This window comes from Pseudopodoces humilis, chromosome 2 (assembly GCF_049639895.1).
Source record: "Pseudopodoces humilis isolate 2021_Gansu_Grassland_sample_001 chromosome 2, ASM4963989v1, whole genome shotgun sequence".
NCBI lineage: Eukaryota > Metazoa > Chordata > Aves > Passeriformes > Paridae > Pseudopodoces > Pseudopodoces humilis.
Genome location: NC_142201.1, coordinates 74,646,301 through 74,659,747, shown reverse-complemented (window position 1 = coordinate 74,659,747; position 13,447 = coordinate 74,646,301). Strand labels below are relative to the sequence as shown.

The 13,447-nt window shown below is 33.9% G+C and overlaps 1 protein-coding gene across 2 annotated transcripts in view; it reads left to right on the top strand.

The window, feature by feature from the left end:
* DYNC2H1 (dynein cytoplasmic 2 heavy chain 1) overlaps positions 1–13,114 on the top strand; it is a 140,981-nt gene extending 127,867 nt beyond the window's left edge. For both annotated transcript variants that reach the window (XM_005516220.3, XM_088051195.1), the window contains 4 exons: positions 3,584–3,693; positions 4,015–4,096; positions 9,036–9,152; positions 12,587–13,114. In XM_005516220.3, the coding sequence (XP_005516277.2) occupies positions 3,584–3,693; positions 4,015–4,096; positions 9,036–9,152; positions 12,587–12,745 (468 nt within the window). In that variant the 3' untranslated portion in view covers positions 12,746–13,114. The remainder of the gene's footprint in view (positions 1–3,583; positions 3,694–4,014; positions 4,097–9,035; positions 9,153–12,586) is intronic.
* Positions 13,115–13,447: the final 333 nt, after the last annotated feature.

Below are 13,447 nucleotides of genomic sequence, written 5' to 3'. Positions count from 1 at the left end.
ACACCTGTAGAACAGCTGCTGCACTATGAGGAAAATGGGACTGTAACATAACTGCTTGTTTGACCTTTGCTCAGTCTAAACTCCAGTTAACTGAGTACTTACTCCCCTAGCAGTGCTACTCACTATCATTCGCTCTCAGACTTAGACAAAGTTCTGCATGTTTTTCCCTAGTAATGTGGAAAACTTCTAAAACCAATAGAAAAACAGAATTAGGCTGTATGGTTCCTGGCTATGCATATTCATGTAACACTGAATACAATTTTCCATCTAGGCACAAAAATCAAATCACTTCTGTGGTGATTTATATGATTTTCTTTTTCAGCATAAGTTCTCTTTGGGGACCACAGCAATAGAAAAATGCATTAGAAGAATCTACATTTGGAATGAATTAAAACTGGTAAAGGAAGAGTACTTGCTTTGTTTTAGAGCAGTTCTGTGATCCTAAAGCTGTACAAATAATAATGAAAATCTAGCAGCCTCCTTATTCCTTCCTCTGTTCAATAAGGTGCTCAGTTTGCTTTAGGAATATAGATGATAAGGAAGACTTCTCTCTGAAAGTGGAATAGATGTTTCTTGGATGTTAAAATGTATGGAAAAATATTATTTTAACCACCTGAGACCCTGCTTATAGGCTTGTTTCTGTAATGGAAAAAAAAAAAAAGGAAATAAAAGAAAATGTTTTTATTATAGCACACAGAACACCGTGTTATTGGAAGTTTTGAAATATCCTGCCAGAAATGGCTTTTCAAGCATTTTGGGTATCACTGATAAGTTTTGATATTATATTTATAATCATAACTTTCTAAATTAATCTATCACAGACAATTAAATTTTTAGTGTAACTGTAAAAGGAAAGATTCAGAAAATATTGAAATAATGAAATTTTGAAATAAGCAGTTGCAAAGAAGAGTGGATGATAGATTTTTTTAAAAAACTTTGTAGTAAAAATATTTTCAGGGTTAGGATATTTGGACATGTAGATCATTTTGTTGGTAGAGTTGGTGATGGAAGAAAGCCCTTCAGACTGAAATGCTGCATGGCCATCCAAGATGAGTAAGAAGTGAAACAACTTTTCATCACTTTGAGAAATGCAGTCAGTATATGTTTCTGTCAGAGTTGGGGTGGGAGGAGGGATGTTATCTGTTGCAGGATTTCTCCCTTTCAAGAAACATCACTTTAGTCTTTCTGCAGCTCAGCTTAAACTTCCTTCCCATCAACACCTGATCTCTTGCAGCCCTGTGGCAGTGGCACTACCAGTGACAAATGATCTGTTAATAGTGGTGTTGTCTTTTGAGACTGAAGCATTTCCCTAATAGGCTGTCATATGGTCTTATAGGACTAAAATAAGCATAAGGATATTATTTACAATTGGCTTGTAAAATACATTTGATTGCATCTAAAATTATTTATTTAAATGGATGTAAATGAGCTACATATTCAGCTTTATATAGAGCAGTACAAGCCATTACAATTTTGTTTTTGTGATCTAATGAAAGTTTTTGTTACTGTGTACAACGTAGTGCTACTTAATTATATGAGTTCAGAATTAATATCACCCATACTGGTCTTTTAATTGGGTAGAATATAAACATCTGTGTTCCTGACAGTGTTTCTCTTTAGCAGTTACATTAAAAGTTTATTTGATGACAGCAATAGAATGATTATATTAAATATAAGTTGAAATTATGTCTACTTTTATTACACAAGACAATTTACAAAACCTCTCCTAACCAGCATACAGAGTTACTGATATATGATAAAAAAAAATTGTTATATAAAGTCATTGAAAGAATCATGCAGACAAGAGTCATTAACTGTGTACATTTACCTAATGAAAATGGAAAGGAAAAATCTCTGAACTGATTCATAAACATTTGGGTCGAGGGCTCATAATCAGGGATGTGGCAGATAAAAAAAAAAAACAATAAAACTGATTAAAGGCTTGAACATCGTGGAAACATTATGGAGATGTGTGTGACACACTGCCAAAATAAAATAAAACTTACTGAGTGATATCTACTTGCATTTTTGATGATTTTGTCACTTCAAATGGTTCTGTGGAATTATTAATCTGTCAGCAGTTCAAACAATACAATAAAATACTTTTTAAACATGATATGGGGGGTTGGCAGGTACATTGTGTGATGACAGCATAACTTCCAAGATTTTTTATTCAGTGACTACAGCAATTTTATAATTTCCTGGAAGCTGGTATTTTGAAAGGTGTGGGTATTCACCGTTTAGTGATAGCATGTGGAATCATATTCTCTGATTAGTTTCTATCTTAGCATTAGAATCACAGATTGGTTTGATTTGGAAGGTACCTTAAATATCATCTGGTTCCAAACCCCTGCCATGGGCAGAGGCACCTTCCACTTTTCCAGGTTGCTCAGAGCCACATCCAGCCTGGCCTTGAGGACTTAATCTATCTGTGAAGAGCTTACTTGTAGGGTGGATTATACAATGACTCCAGGTTCATACTGCAGTGCCACAGCAAGGACTGTGACTATATCATACAAATAAATTGTACCAAAGAGATACACAGTGAAAGTTTAAGAAGAGGATTTTGAGAGTAGACTGTTGCATAACCAGTTAGGTACCTAAATAACTTGTCTGAAAAGAGCAAATTCTTTGAGATTGTTAATGTCTTGAGGATCAAACTAAGATTGTATTTCTCAGGATGCGTCGTTTATAAAGATTGTGAGGTGCCATGTGTGTCTCTTTTCTCATGTTGGTACATAAGGTGTTGCATTGGTGGGAAATTCCAAGCTTGCTGCTCCTAACAGGCTTCACAGCTGCCTGTAAGAAAGAGTGGAAGATGGTTGAGGTTTGTGCTCTGTAAGGATAATTGAGGACAGTTACTCACCCCCACCTTTGTTAGACTCATTCATTACCAAGTATATCAGGGACCAGTTTTTATCTTATAAATTCTGTGAATTCACATCTCAGACTAATACACTAAAAATGGCAGTGTCAACCTAGTAGTAGGAAATATTTAAAAAACCTGTTGGCAAGTATTTATAAAAACTGTTACTGCAGATTGAAAATCAAATGTTTTTTCAATATAATATGCCATTTATATGAAAAAATTATCTTAAAGTGTACCTAAAAAGAATGCAGTTATTTTCCTGAACTTATTAAAGCAAAGAGAGAAATGGCAGCTATTTTGATGAAAAACATAAACTCCCTGGTAAGTAAAGGTGAAATAGGGTTTCAACAATTATAAAATTGTTGAAATTATAATTTTCACTCTACAGGGACAACTTTTCACAGTACAAAGTAAGCTGCAATGAACAAAGAGCGATGCATGAATTTATTTAGAATGGATGAGTCATGTTACACATGTTACATAAACTGCTGGTTTTCCTTATATTTTAAGAGGATATTAATTTCCTTTTTAACAGTTTGAATTAATTGAAATTAATATTAAGCTTTGAGGTTACAGTATGTTTACACAAACATTTTTCATTAATCATAATAATTGACATACATTAAATCAAAATATTGAAAAATCAAGTAATAATTTCAATAATTTCAGGATTTATATTTCTTTTTAATTCTTTTTTTATATTCTCTCTTTTAGAATTGGGTAGAAAAAGCAGAGAAACAGAAACTGTTGTCAGACACCCTTGACCTTTCCGAGCTGTTTCATCCAGACACATTTCTCAATGCCTTACGCCAGGAGACTGCAAGGTGAGGGGAAATAATGTGCTTATTTGTGCTAATGTGCCATTGTTCTGTGTGGTGATGGTTATTTCATTTTCAATACGCAGATCCAAAAAGTTATGTAAATTGCTGTCATCAGTCATCTTATTTTTATTTCTTACCTTGAAGTAAAATAGCTCTTACCTGTTTAAATGCTGATTGTTTGTTTTTTCAGTTAGAGATGTATTTTTCTTCAAAGTAAGACAGCATGATGTAGTACACATTGAAAATACATTGGGTTTGGTTTTGTGTTTGGTATCCTGTTGTTACACATCTGTAAGATGTACTGTATGTGTGTTTCCATTGCAGACTAATGAGGTGTTCAGTGGACAGTCTTAAATTTACAGCTTCGTGGAAAGGGCGAATACAGGAAGGCAAACTCCAAGTTAAGGTATTTTACTAGAATGTTTTACTAGGATTTTATGAGGATGTTTTATCAGTATAGTCCAAGTCATCTATCCATAAACTTCCCGGAAAACTGAGCTATAAATAATTGGTGCACTTAAGATAAAAAGGCTGGTTAATGGTGTACAGCTACTAAAATGGCAGTGCAAAACTCCACAGAAATTTGAAAAGGAAAGCAGTTATCTTTTTTCTCCTCCCTGGTCACTGGTCTCATTTTAAAATTAAGTTCATTGCTCCAACCAATATGATCTTCTACCACCTTTTAGATGAAAATTGAAGCTGCAATTTCATGAGTTAAAATCTCACTTTTGTCCAGATCACAGTCTATATCATGTGTGGGCAAAAAGTTTAATGTATATAATCTATTACTTTACAAGAATGTGTAATGTTCTAAGAGGGATTGAAAATCAAAAGAGAATTTTGTTTAAGAGGAAATTCTCTGCCCTGGGAATAGTACAAGCAGTTAGGTGAGTGGTTATTTTTAGCAAAACATAAGAATCCTGTGAAGTTTCTTCATTTGATTTGAATATTATCTTTTCCTCTGTAAGAGAAATATTCATTGATTCTCTACTAGTAAGAAATCACTAGCATTTTCACTGGTCCTTTTAATCCTTGGTGAACAGAAAGGATTTGGAACCCTTTGCAATGCTGAATATTTAGATTTCCCTACCATGAGTCCTTCCTCATGTTCATGGAGACATGAGGAGAAACTTACCCATTAGTAAAGCTATATACATACCACAGAGCCTATAACTAGGGTATAAAAGTGTCATTGATTCAGGAAAATCATTCTCTGAAATGTGTCTTGTTTGGTAAGGATCCTCTGGAGTGTACGTTAAGATTGGTTCACCTGAGAAGTATGAATTTTAATACTGGTAAAGTAAATGTTTTACATGAAGTTTCAAGAACTCAGGCTAACCTTGTTGAATGGGAGGCTATTCTGAGTTGGAACTCAAAGCAAAAAAAAGAATTCAATCTATTCAGCAGAATAGGTAAGTCCTTAAACACATACTGTGGTGAGATAGCTGGGACCTCGTTTTATCCCACCTAAATCAGAAATTGTAGTTTAGCAGACTCCCCTACAGGAACCAGACCATGGTATAGGCTATTCTGAGGTTTATCAGTCTCAATTGATGCTAATGGTCTTATTTCACTTGATGTAATTAACTCCACTGAGAGACTTTATTCTGTATTCACAGAGTTGGGGGACTTAGTTTGAGTGTGGGAGAGTTGCACTCAAATCTCTGAATCAACAAATATTTAAAAGCTTAATAGAATGTCTCTGTTGAAAGATTGGCACAAGTAGGAATGCAGGTCAATTTAAACCTGATAGTCACACATACTTCATATAACTTCCTTAGTAAACTGTCAGGCATGATGTCATGATGAAAATGTCTTGAAGACATTTTCTTCAAGATTTTTTCTTACTTTTATTTTTAAAAGGTTTTGATGGCTTAGATTTTTTTTCTGTGATAAGGAAAAGAAGAAGGAGTTCTCTTTATGATCTGTACAATGAAAATGCTTTCTCGGTCTTGCCGTGATTTTAAAAAATGGCATCAAGCTTCAGAAATTGTTGATAGTTGTTCTTTCTATGCTTAAAAATACAAATAATTTACCATGATCATCTGTAAGTTAGAAGCATGCAGTGCTACAGTTGTCAGTGAAACTACAAAGTAGGCAGAGGAATATTCAATCAGGCCAAGAACACACCTTAGTCTTACATGAATTATCAAATCAGATGTTAAATTATCAGTGTTAATTCAGGTGATGGTTTAGATGTATTATGTGGAGTGGATCTCCTCTAGTAGGATGTGATGAATATTTGATTTAGAATCAATCTGTATAAAATTACACCTTCTTCAATATCACTTAGAATCAATCTGTATGAAATTATACCTTCTTTAATATCACTCTGGATTGCTTTAACAAAAGGTACTGAAAATGTACGGCTATTGCACTATAATCACATATTGATATGCAAATACATCTCTTCTGTTTGCTTTGTGCACTGATTGTGCTGTTGTACAAAAGCAGGTAGTCATTCCTTTTGGCATTCCATCTTCTGTATTTTAGAAAAGAGTGAAAGAAAGGAAGAAACATGGCAAGAGACTTTTTGGGAAGTAATATGACCTTGGGTAGAACTTAATATACATAGTGAAAAATAAAAAAATATTGGAAGTCTCAAATACACAATATGAGTAACAATATTAAAACTATACTCTAACCAACTGACAGATATATTATTATAAGGCATCCTGAGCGGTCTTTTTTTACAGTATACCTTCATCCTGAAATATCAATAAATTAATGGTGGAGGCCTGTAGAGGTAATGAAGTGAAAATATGACTTCCTGAAGTCTGCTGCAGTTTGCATCGTGTCATGGAAAATTATGGCATTAATTAGTAAGGGAAAATCTGTTGCAGAGAATTTGAAATTTGGAAACAGACATGCTTTGGACCATGGTATCAGCACACTTTCTACAAAGGTATTTTAAAGAAACGTAGTCTGGAATGTGTAAAAAGAACTTTTTTGAACCTAAACTAGTACCAATAGCTGTAAACCACCAAATTCTTTATAAGAATTAAAAATTATGGTCAACTTCTGCCATTACTCTCTGCTAAGTTTCAAAGGTACTATGATTATATTACAGATGCTGTGAAATTCATGTCTTTTATAGTACTTGTAATTTCTCTTTACTGTTCGTTATGGAAATGAAAACATGGCTATGGCCATACTCAGCCAAATGGTATTGGAAAGTACATTGTTCTAGTATTGTTGGTTTTTTTTCTTAATGTCTTTTAATACTGAATGAAAGTAAAAATTTGGTCTTAATCTTCAAAGGAGTTTATACCATTGGTTGAAGTTTTCCAGGTGATCAAATGGTATTATTTTACATGACTGTAATGTCAAAGGGACTGCCAATATCAAAAGAAGAAATGTGCAGTAAAAAATTTCTTCAATAGGTGACTCACTTCTATAGATATTTCTTTCAGAGATGTTCAGGATGGCAAGACCTTTGAACACTCTAGCAACAAATCATAAAACCTCTTCATCAGACAAATCTTTATGCAATTACTTTGCCAAACTTATTTATTAAACTATGGTCCCTAAAAATGTTCCCTGCAGAAAGCAAGAAGGACAGAAAGAATAACAGAGGAGATGAATCTTTCTGAAATTTGTGTGAAAGTTAGACAAAGAATGTCCTCTGAACCTTCCATTTGGGGTTGTTTTGGTTCAGGTAATCCACAGTTTTGGTGGATTCACTGTAAGTCCTAGTTTGTATGAAGCACAGGTTGCTTCAAAGAACGTTGTCACTTCTCTGATCACTGTCTGTCCAAGGAGAAACACAGCTTTGCTCTATGTCTTTTTTAAATGCCATGTGTTATAACAATTTTTTTTCATGTTAGAATATGCACATCTGCATCTTGCGCATTGTAAGGATGCTCAGCTCAGCGGTAAAAGAGAAATATGAGTTTAAAGAAGCAAATTCTTGAGGAGTGTATGCCTGTCTACAATCAAAAGAATAATTAGATATTAAAAATGCAAAATGTAATCTTAGCTAGTTTACAGTTAATATAATATTAATGAAAAACCCATAACACTGGGGAGGAAAGCATTGCTTTTCAAGCATGACAGTAACCCCCATTGTGTTACTATTTAATTCCATCTTTTCATGTCAAATAAATAATTTTAGGATACTAAAGTTACCTAAGGAAATTTTATCTATTATATATTCCATGATACTGGTCTTCATTGTAACACCATACTTTAGTCCCTTTTTGCCATCTGATGTTTCAAAATTTCTTGCAAGGGAAAATATATTAGAAAATGGCTTTTTTCTCCATTTTGCTTATGTGATCACTCATCCAGTTTCCAGAAACATTGTATTTCTTATTTCCAGCACTGCTTTATGAACCTTGTATTTGGTGAAAGCCAACCTCAGTATGATAAATTTAATTCAGGGCTTTAGTATGATAGTATAACAGACAGATGATTTTGAGATTATAACTTCTGTTAGAGATCTGCTGCAGCTGCACAGTTAGCCTTTTGAAAAGCTGCTTGAAAGTTATTATTGAATTAAGTTTTATTACTGTTCAAACTAAAGTTCTCACTTCACCAGGGCCAAAATTACATTCTTATTCTTCTTCTTCTTCTTATTATTATTATTATACTATTTGTACTGAGGAAAATAAAATGAATCAGCAAATATTTGAATTTTTTTTTAAGGAATCCAGAATAGATGTCTCTAACTTATGGAAGACTCCAGAGAAGAAAAAATAGAACATGTAATTCAGAGTCTGAAATTACTTAATTAAAAGAAAACACTTGAAACATGTTGCAAATTAAGCATTGCATAGTTACTTAAAGAAATATCTGTGATTCTTATTTAAGTTTTTGCCAAACAACAGTATTTCTAAGAAATCTTAGAGTTTGTTAAATAAAATTTTCTCTCCTATTATTTCAATATATTTTGTTTGCTTCTGCTGAAGCTGTGTAGTTGCACATTCCATTCTTTGAAAGCTATGCTCAGATTTCCAAGCAGGAAGTCATGCTTCTTACAGTGATTGTTCTTCTCTTTTTCTAGACATTGTAATGATTGTGAACTTGGCTGTTGCTATCATAATTCCATTAATCTAATGCCAGGCAACTGCAGTTTCATAATTGATGACATTTACAGGTATTTTTCTCCGACATTTCAAAGAATGTGAATCTAAATCAGAGGAAGTTCACAATGAAGTGTGGACCAGATCTTGCTTTTAAATCATGTTTCCTATTCTCACAAAGAACATAACAGTAATTAATTTCCTGTTATTTAAAAATTTGGTCACAGTAAAAAGATTCATCATTTATTAAAGCACAGTGTAATCATTATTGACATTTTAAGTCTGTTATTTATGTTTGAATATTTTATATATCTATGGCAGATCAGTGGTTTACAACTGGAAGGTTGTCGTTTCGATGGAAATCGACTTTCAGAAAATCTGCATGATTCTCCCAGTGTGTCATCTGTTCTCCCTTGTTACATGGCCTGGATTCCACAGGTACTAAATTATTAAAAGCCCTAAACTTTCAAGACCCATAATTTGATTTTTTCCTGTGTAGGAGCTTTTCAGTATGATGTTGCTGACCTGTTTTCCTTTAATTTCAAAATAAAATCCCAGTCTTTACTGGGAAAAACAATTGCTTTATTTAAAACAGAAACATATTGTAATTTTGTTAATATTCATTAGCTTATGTTACTTAGATAAAGGCAAGGGCTTTATTTCATTCATACCTTTTTCTTCTTTGTCTTTTAAAAACATTAGCATATTTTCAAACCTGTATTTAGTAAATGTATACATGTGTTTGGGAGTTCATTCCTAGAATATATTTTCTTTGTGCTTTAAATATTAAAGTAAAATGCAGCAGCAATAAAAATAAATAGAGAATATGATGTGAACTGTAAGCAAAGGAAGCCTTTCTCCTACTTAAACTAATTTAAAAAAATGCCAGTGCTTGCAGATTTTAAGATGAAAGCAAAGTAATCCAAACAGTAAAATCTGTTACTGCTTCTGCCCTCCAATTGTCATAGCAATCACTGATAAATAACGCAAAAAGTCACATAGAATGTATTCAAGGATGTGCCTTTTAACTACAAAGTTGCTTATTATGGAATTCATCCTACCTACATTTAGGAAGCCCATCCCATCAGAAGATAGCTGGGATAAATCTGTCCAGGTGTGACTCTAAAGACAGCCTAGACCTTTGTATATTGTGATAGATAGTGTGCAAGGAGCTCCATTGCTAACACACTGCTGTATCCCAACTTTTTTTTCTCTCATTGTTATTTCCAGCAGGGGAAATATAGCATTATATTATACTACAGCATTAGAAGTATAAAGGTCGACAGATTTAGACCTTGAACACAGAAGTAAATGCTAGCCACCATCTGCACCATTGCTCCCAGCTTGGTTAGGAAAGAAAATACTGAAAATTTTTAAAAAAGGACAAAAACATAAAACATCACAAAACCTCTTACAATGTTGACCAGTGAGAGATTTTTCAGTTTTTCAGTATTTACAAGGTTTGTTTTTTTTTCAGATAAATAAACAGATTTCTAATATGCTTGAGGTACATGGGATAAATATAGAATTGCCAGACATTCTAATATATTAGCTCAGTGGTGGATGGTGGAGGATGGTAATATGTGTGTTTTCCATGGTAACAGCAAATGGAAACACATTTTAAATGAGAATTGTAAGTAGTCCTCTCATTGTTTTGAAAGATATTCATCTTGTGTTTGAAATAGATTTTTTTCATATTTTTCTGAATAAGATTATTTTTTTAAACTCCAAAGGTAGGATCCAAAAGTTTTATGTGAAATCAGCAGAGAGGTTTATCTATAAAATTAAAAAATGAGATACTTCAATAATCAATTAATTAATTTTTTTCAAATGTACTTATATTTGAAATGAATAGCAACTGACATCTTTGTGTTGGAAAAAAATATAATTCTTATGAAACACAGGCCATAACTTGTCAACTGCCCAGATTTTAAATACAAAGTGTCTCTAAGGAGAATTTTTTTTAATTGATCTACCCTTGAGTTGTTTTACAATCACTGTAAAAATTGACTATAATCAAATACTGTGCTCAGAAACCAAAGCAGAATTGGGTATCATCCATTTCCCTTAATTTCATTACTTCTTCTTAGGAGAAGAGTGCATGAAATTGAACATACTGTCTTAGAATCCTTAGGTTTTGAAATAGTTTCCTTTTCTCTATAAATGCATCTTTTGAAATCTAGCAAAAGTATATGTATAATGTAATGCTTTGAAGTAATTTTCAACCAAATTTAAATTAGCCTACAGGATTTCTCTGAGGGAACCCCCTCAAAATCCTGGTAAAATTTTGAGCTACAAACATTATGCTTATTCTCATTAAACCATGAAGGTCCTTTCCAGTTTTAATCCTCTGATAGATCCCATGCTGTGAAGGGTGTCACTAAAGGGGATGGAGCTGTCTGTGAGGCAGTCTGACAAAGAGAACTTTTGGACTGTACTTAAGCCAAGGACATAAGGATTTGTGACTCAAAAAGACTATCACAGAAAGGCTTCAACCCTCCAATAACATGATTCCATAAAACATCAGTGGGATTGAGAAAAGCACAAGAACAGGTATTTTGTCCCCAGAAAGTGTAAAAACAGGTCTTTGAAGGCAAACTGACCAGCTTCTGGCTCCCAGCTTTGGCAGAATTTAAATTCTCTGATTAACATTTTACTCAGTCTGGCCAGCTTTTTGTCTTCTTCAGTAGTGTTAACTGAGGGATAAATGGCGTCAGTACAATCCTTCTGAGAATGGCTGAGTTCCTGATTGTTAAGTTACTCTATACAAATGTTACCACACATAGATCTTCTGCAAGGATTGAAACACTGTTGTCCAAAAGATGGGGGAAGTTGATTTTCAAAAGGAACAGCAAAATTATTCAGTAGTGCCTTTACATTTCACATGCCAGGCAAAGTGCTTAAAACAGTTATTGTTTGCATGTTTCCTTTTTCCTGTTTTTAGTTATTTTCTAATATTGGAGCATCACTAAGTCACATTTGATGTGATTTGAGTTAAAATGACACTCATTTTAAATTCTTTTCTGACAAGTGTGCTGCTTTGTTATTTGGTTCTTGAAAATCTGACATTTTCCTGTTGACAGGAAGGGACATTTTGAGTGTGACAGAAAACATGCTTAATATATACCAGTTGAATCAAGCCCTGAACTATTTGCAGTAACTAAATGCATCATGGGTTGAAATCAAGTGCTGTAGGAAGTCTAGATGGAGTCTTTGAGCTCAGTTCTGTGTTCACACATATGGACAGTGCCCATGCAAAGCCCTAGGAGGAAACTGTGTCCAAGGCAGTTTGTAGTACAGGTAGCAGAGAGGAGCAGTTTAATAAAGCAGCCTGGAATGTGTGGGGTAAGATTTTTTGGATTGTAGTTCCTGCAGCATGATGCTTGCAGGTATCTCAGATCACACCAGGGGCTGTGCCACAGGAGGAGGACAGGGTTTGCTGCAGGGATGGAGGGTCTGCCAGAGCACAGCCCCCACAGCGCTCCAGCCCGCCAGGATAGATGCTCCCTGCACTACAGCTCAGGGGCTCCTGAGCAGCTTCCTGCACAAAACTGATCAGCACTGCCCTTAGCCTGCTGTGCAGACACTTCTGCCGTGTAATTTTTGGGAGAGTTTTAGCTGAAGGAAGATTTTTATATGTAGTTCATAGGATCACCCCTGTTATTTACTTCCTGGTGTTTGAGTTATGGAGTGAGCAATTTTGGTGAAGCCTCTGCTTCATTGGTAATCCTTCTCTTTGATGTCCTGGATGAAGACTTTCTTGTCCAAGGCTGCAGTGTCCAAACTGTATCTCAACTTTAGGTACCATACCAGTGGAGATTATTGCTTTCTCATGTTTTGTTGTCTTTAACCAAGTGCTTGTTTGTTGACAGGATGCGTATGGTCCATATTCTCCAGAAGAATGCATATCTTTACCAGTCTACACTAGCGTGGAGAGAGACCGGGTGGTGACAAATATTGATGTACCTTGTGGAGGAAACCATGACCAGTGGATTCAATGTGGTGCTGCTTTATTTTTAAAAAATCAGTAATATGAAACTGCATTAATTTGTGAAGTTAAGAGACATTTAAACATCTAATTTCTTACTTACTAAAAGATAACTTTAGATTCATTGCTTTTATATTTTTAAAGAAATAGTTTATTAATTCCTGTTTATTTTTTTAAGATGTATTCAGATAGTTCTACTTGATAGAACCTCAGTGGATCTTTGTGGGATACTGTAAAAATTAATGTGGCACTATTCAGCAAACTGGTAATTTGGATTGTTTCTCTAGATTGTAATGTGCTGTATTTCTTTCTTGAAGTTGTTGAAATCTCTTCTGGTTTGCTCAGAAATACTGAATAAAAATTAAACGTCAACATTTTTTCTTTGATTGTTTTTTTTCATTATCCTTTTGGAACTGTTATTCATATGCCTCTGTTATTTAATAAAATAAAATTTGAAAACTTACGTTTTGTAACTGAAATTTAAGAATCAAGATAAATGTTTCAGTCTTTTTAATGATGTTTTACTTTTAATTACATTTCTTCGTATAGGTAGTAAATAATAGGATTTTTGATGAACTTCATGTGGACAAATTCCACAAATTCATGTGGAGTTACAAAGTTAGATTACTATCATGGGTATTATCCAGAAGTTACTGAAAAAAAAATAAATTTAAACTGTACTAAGTTCCAGTAAAAACATTCACATAAAGGCCTGCAATAGCCAAACAATTCTTTAGACAAAAAA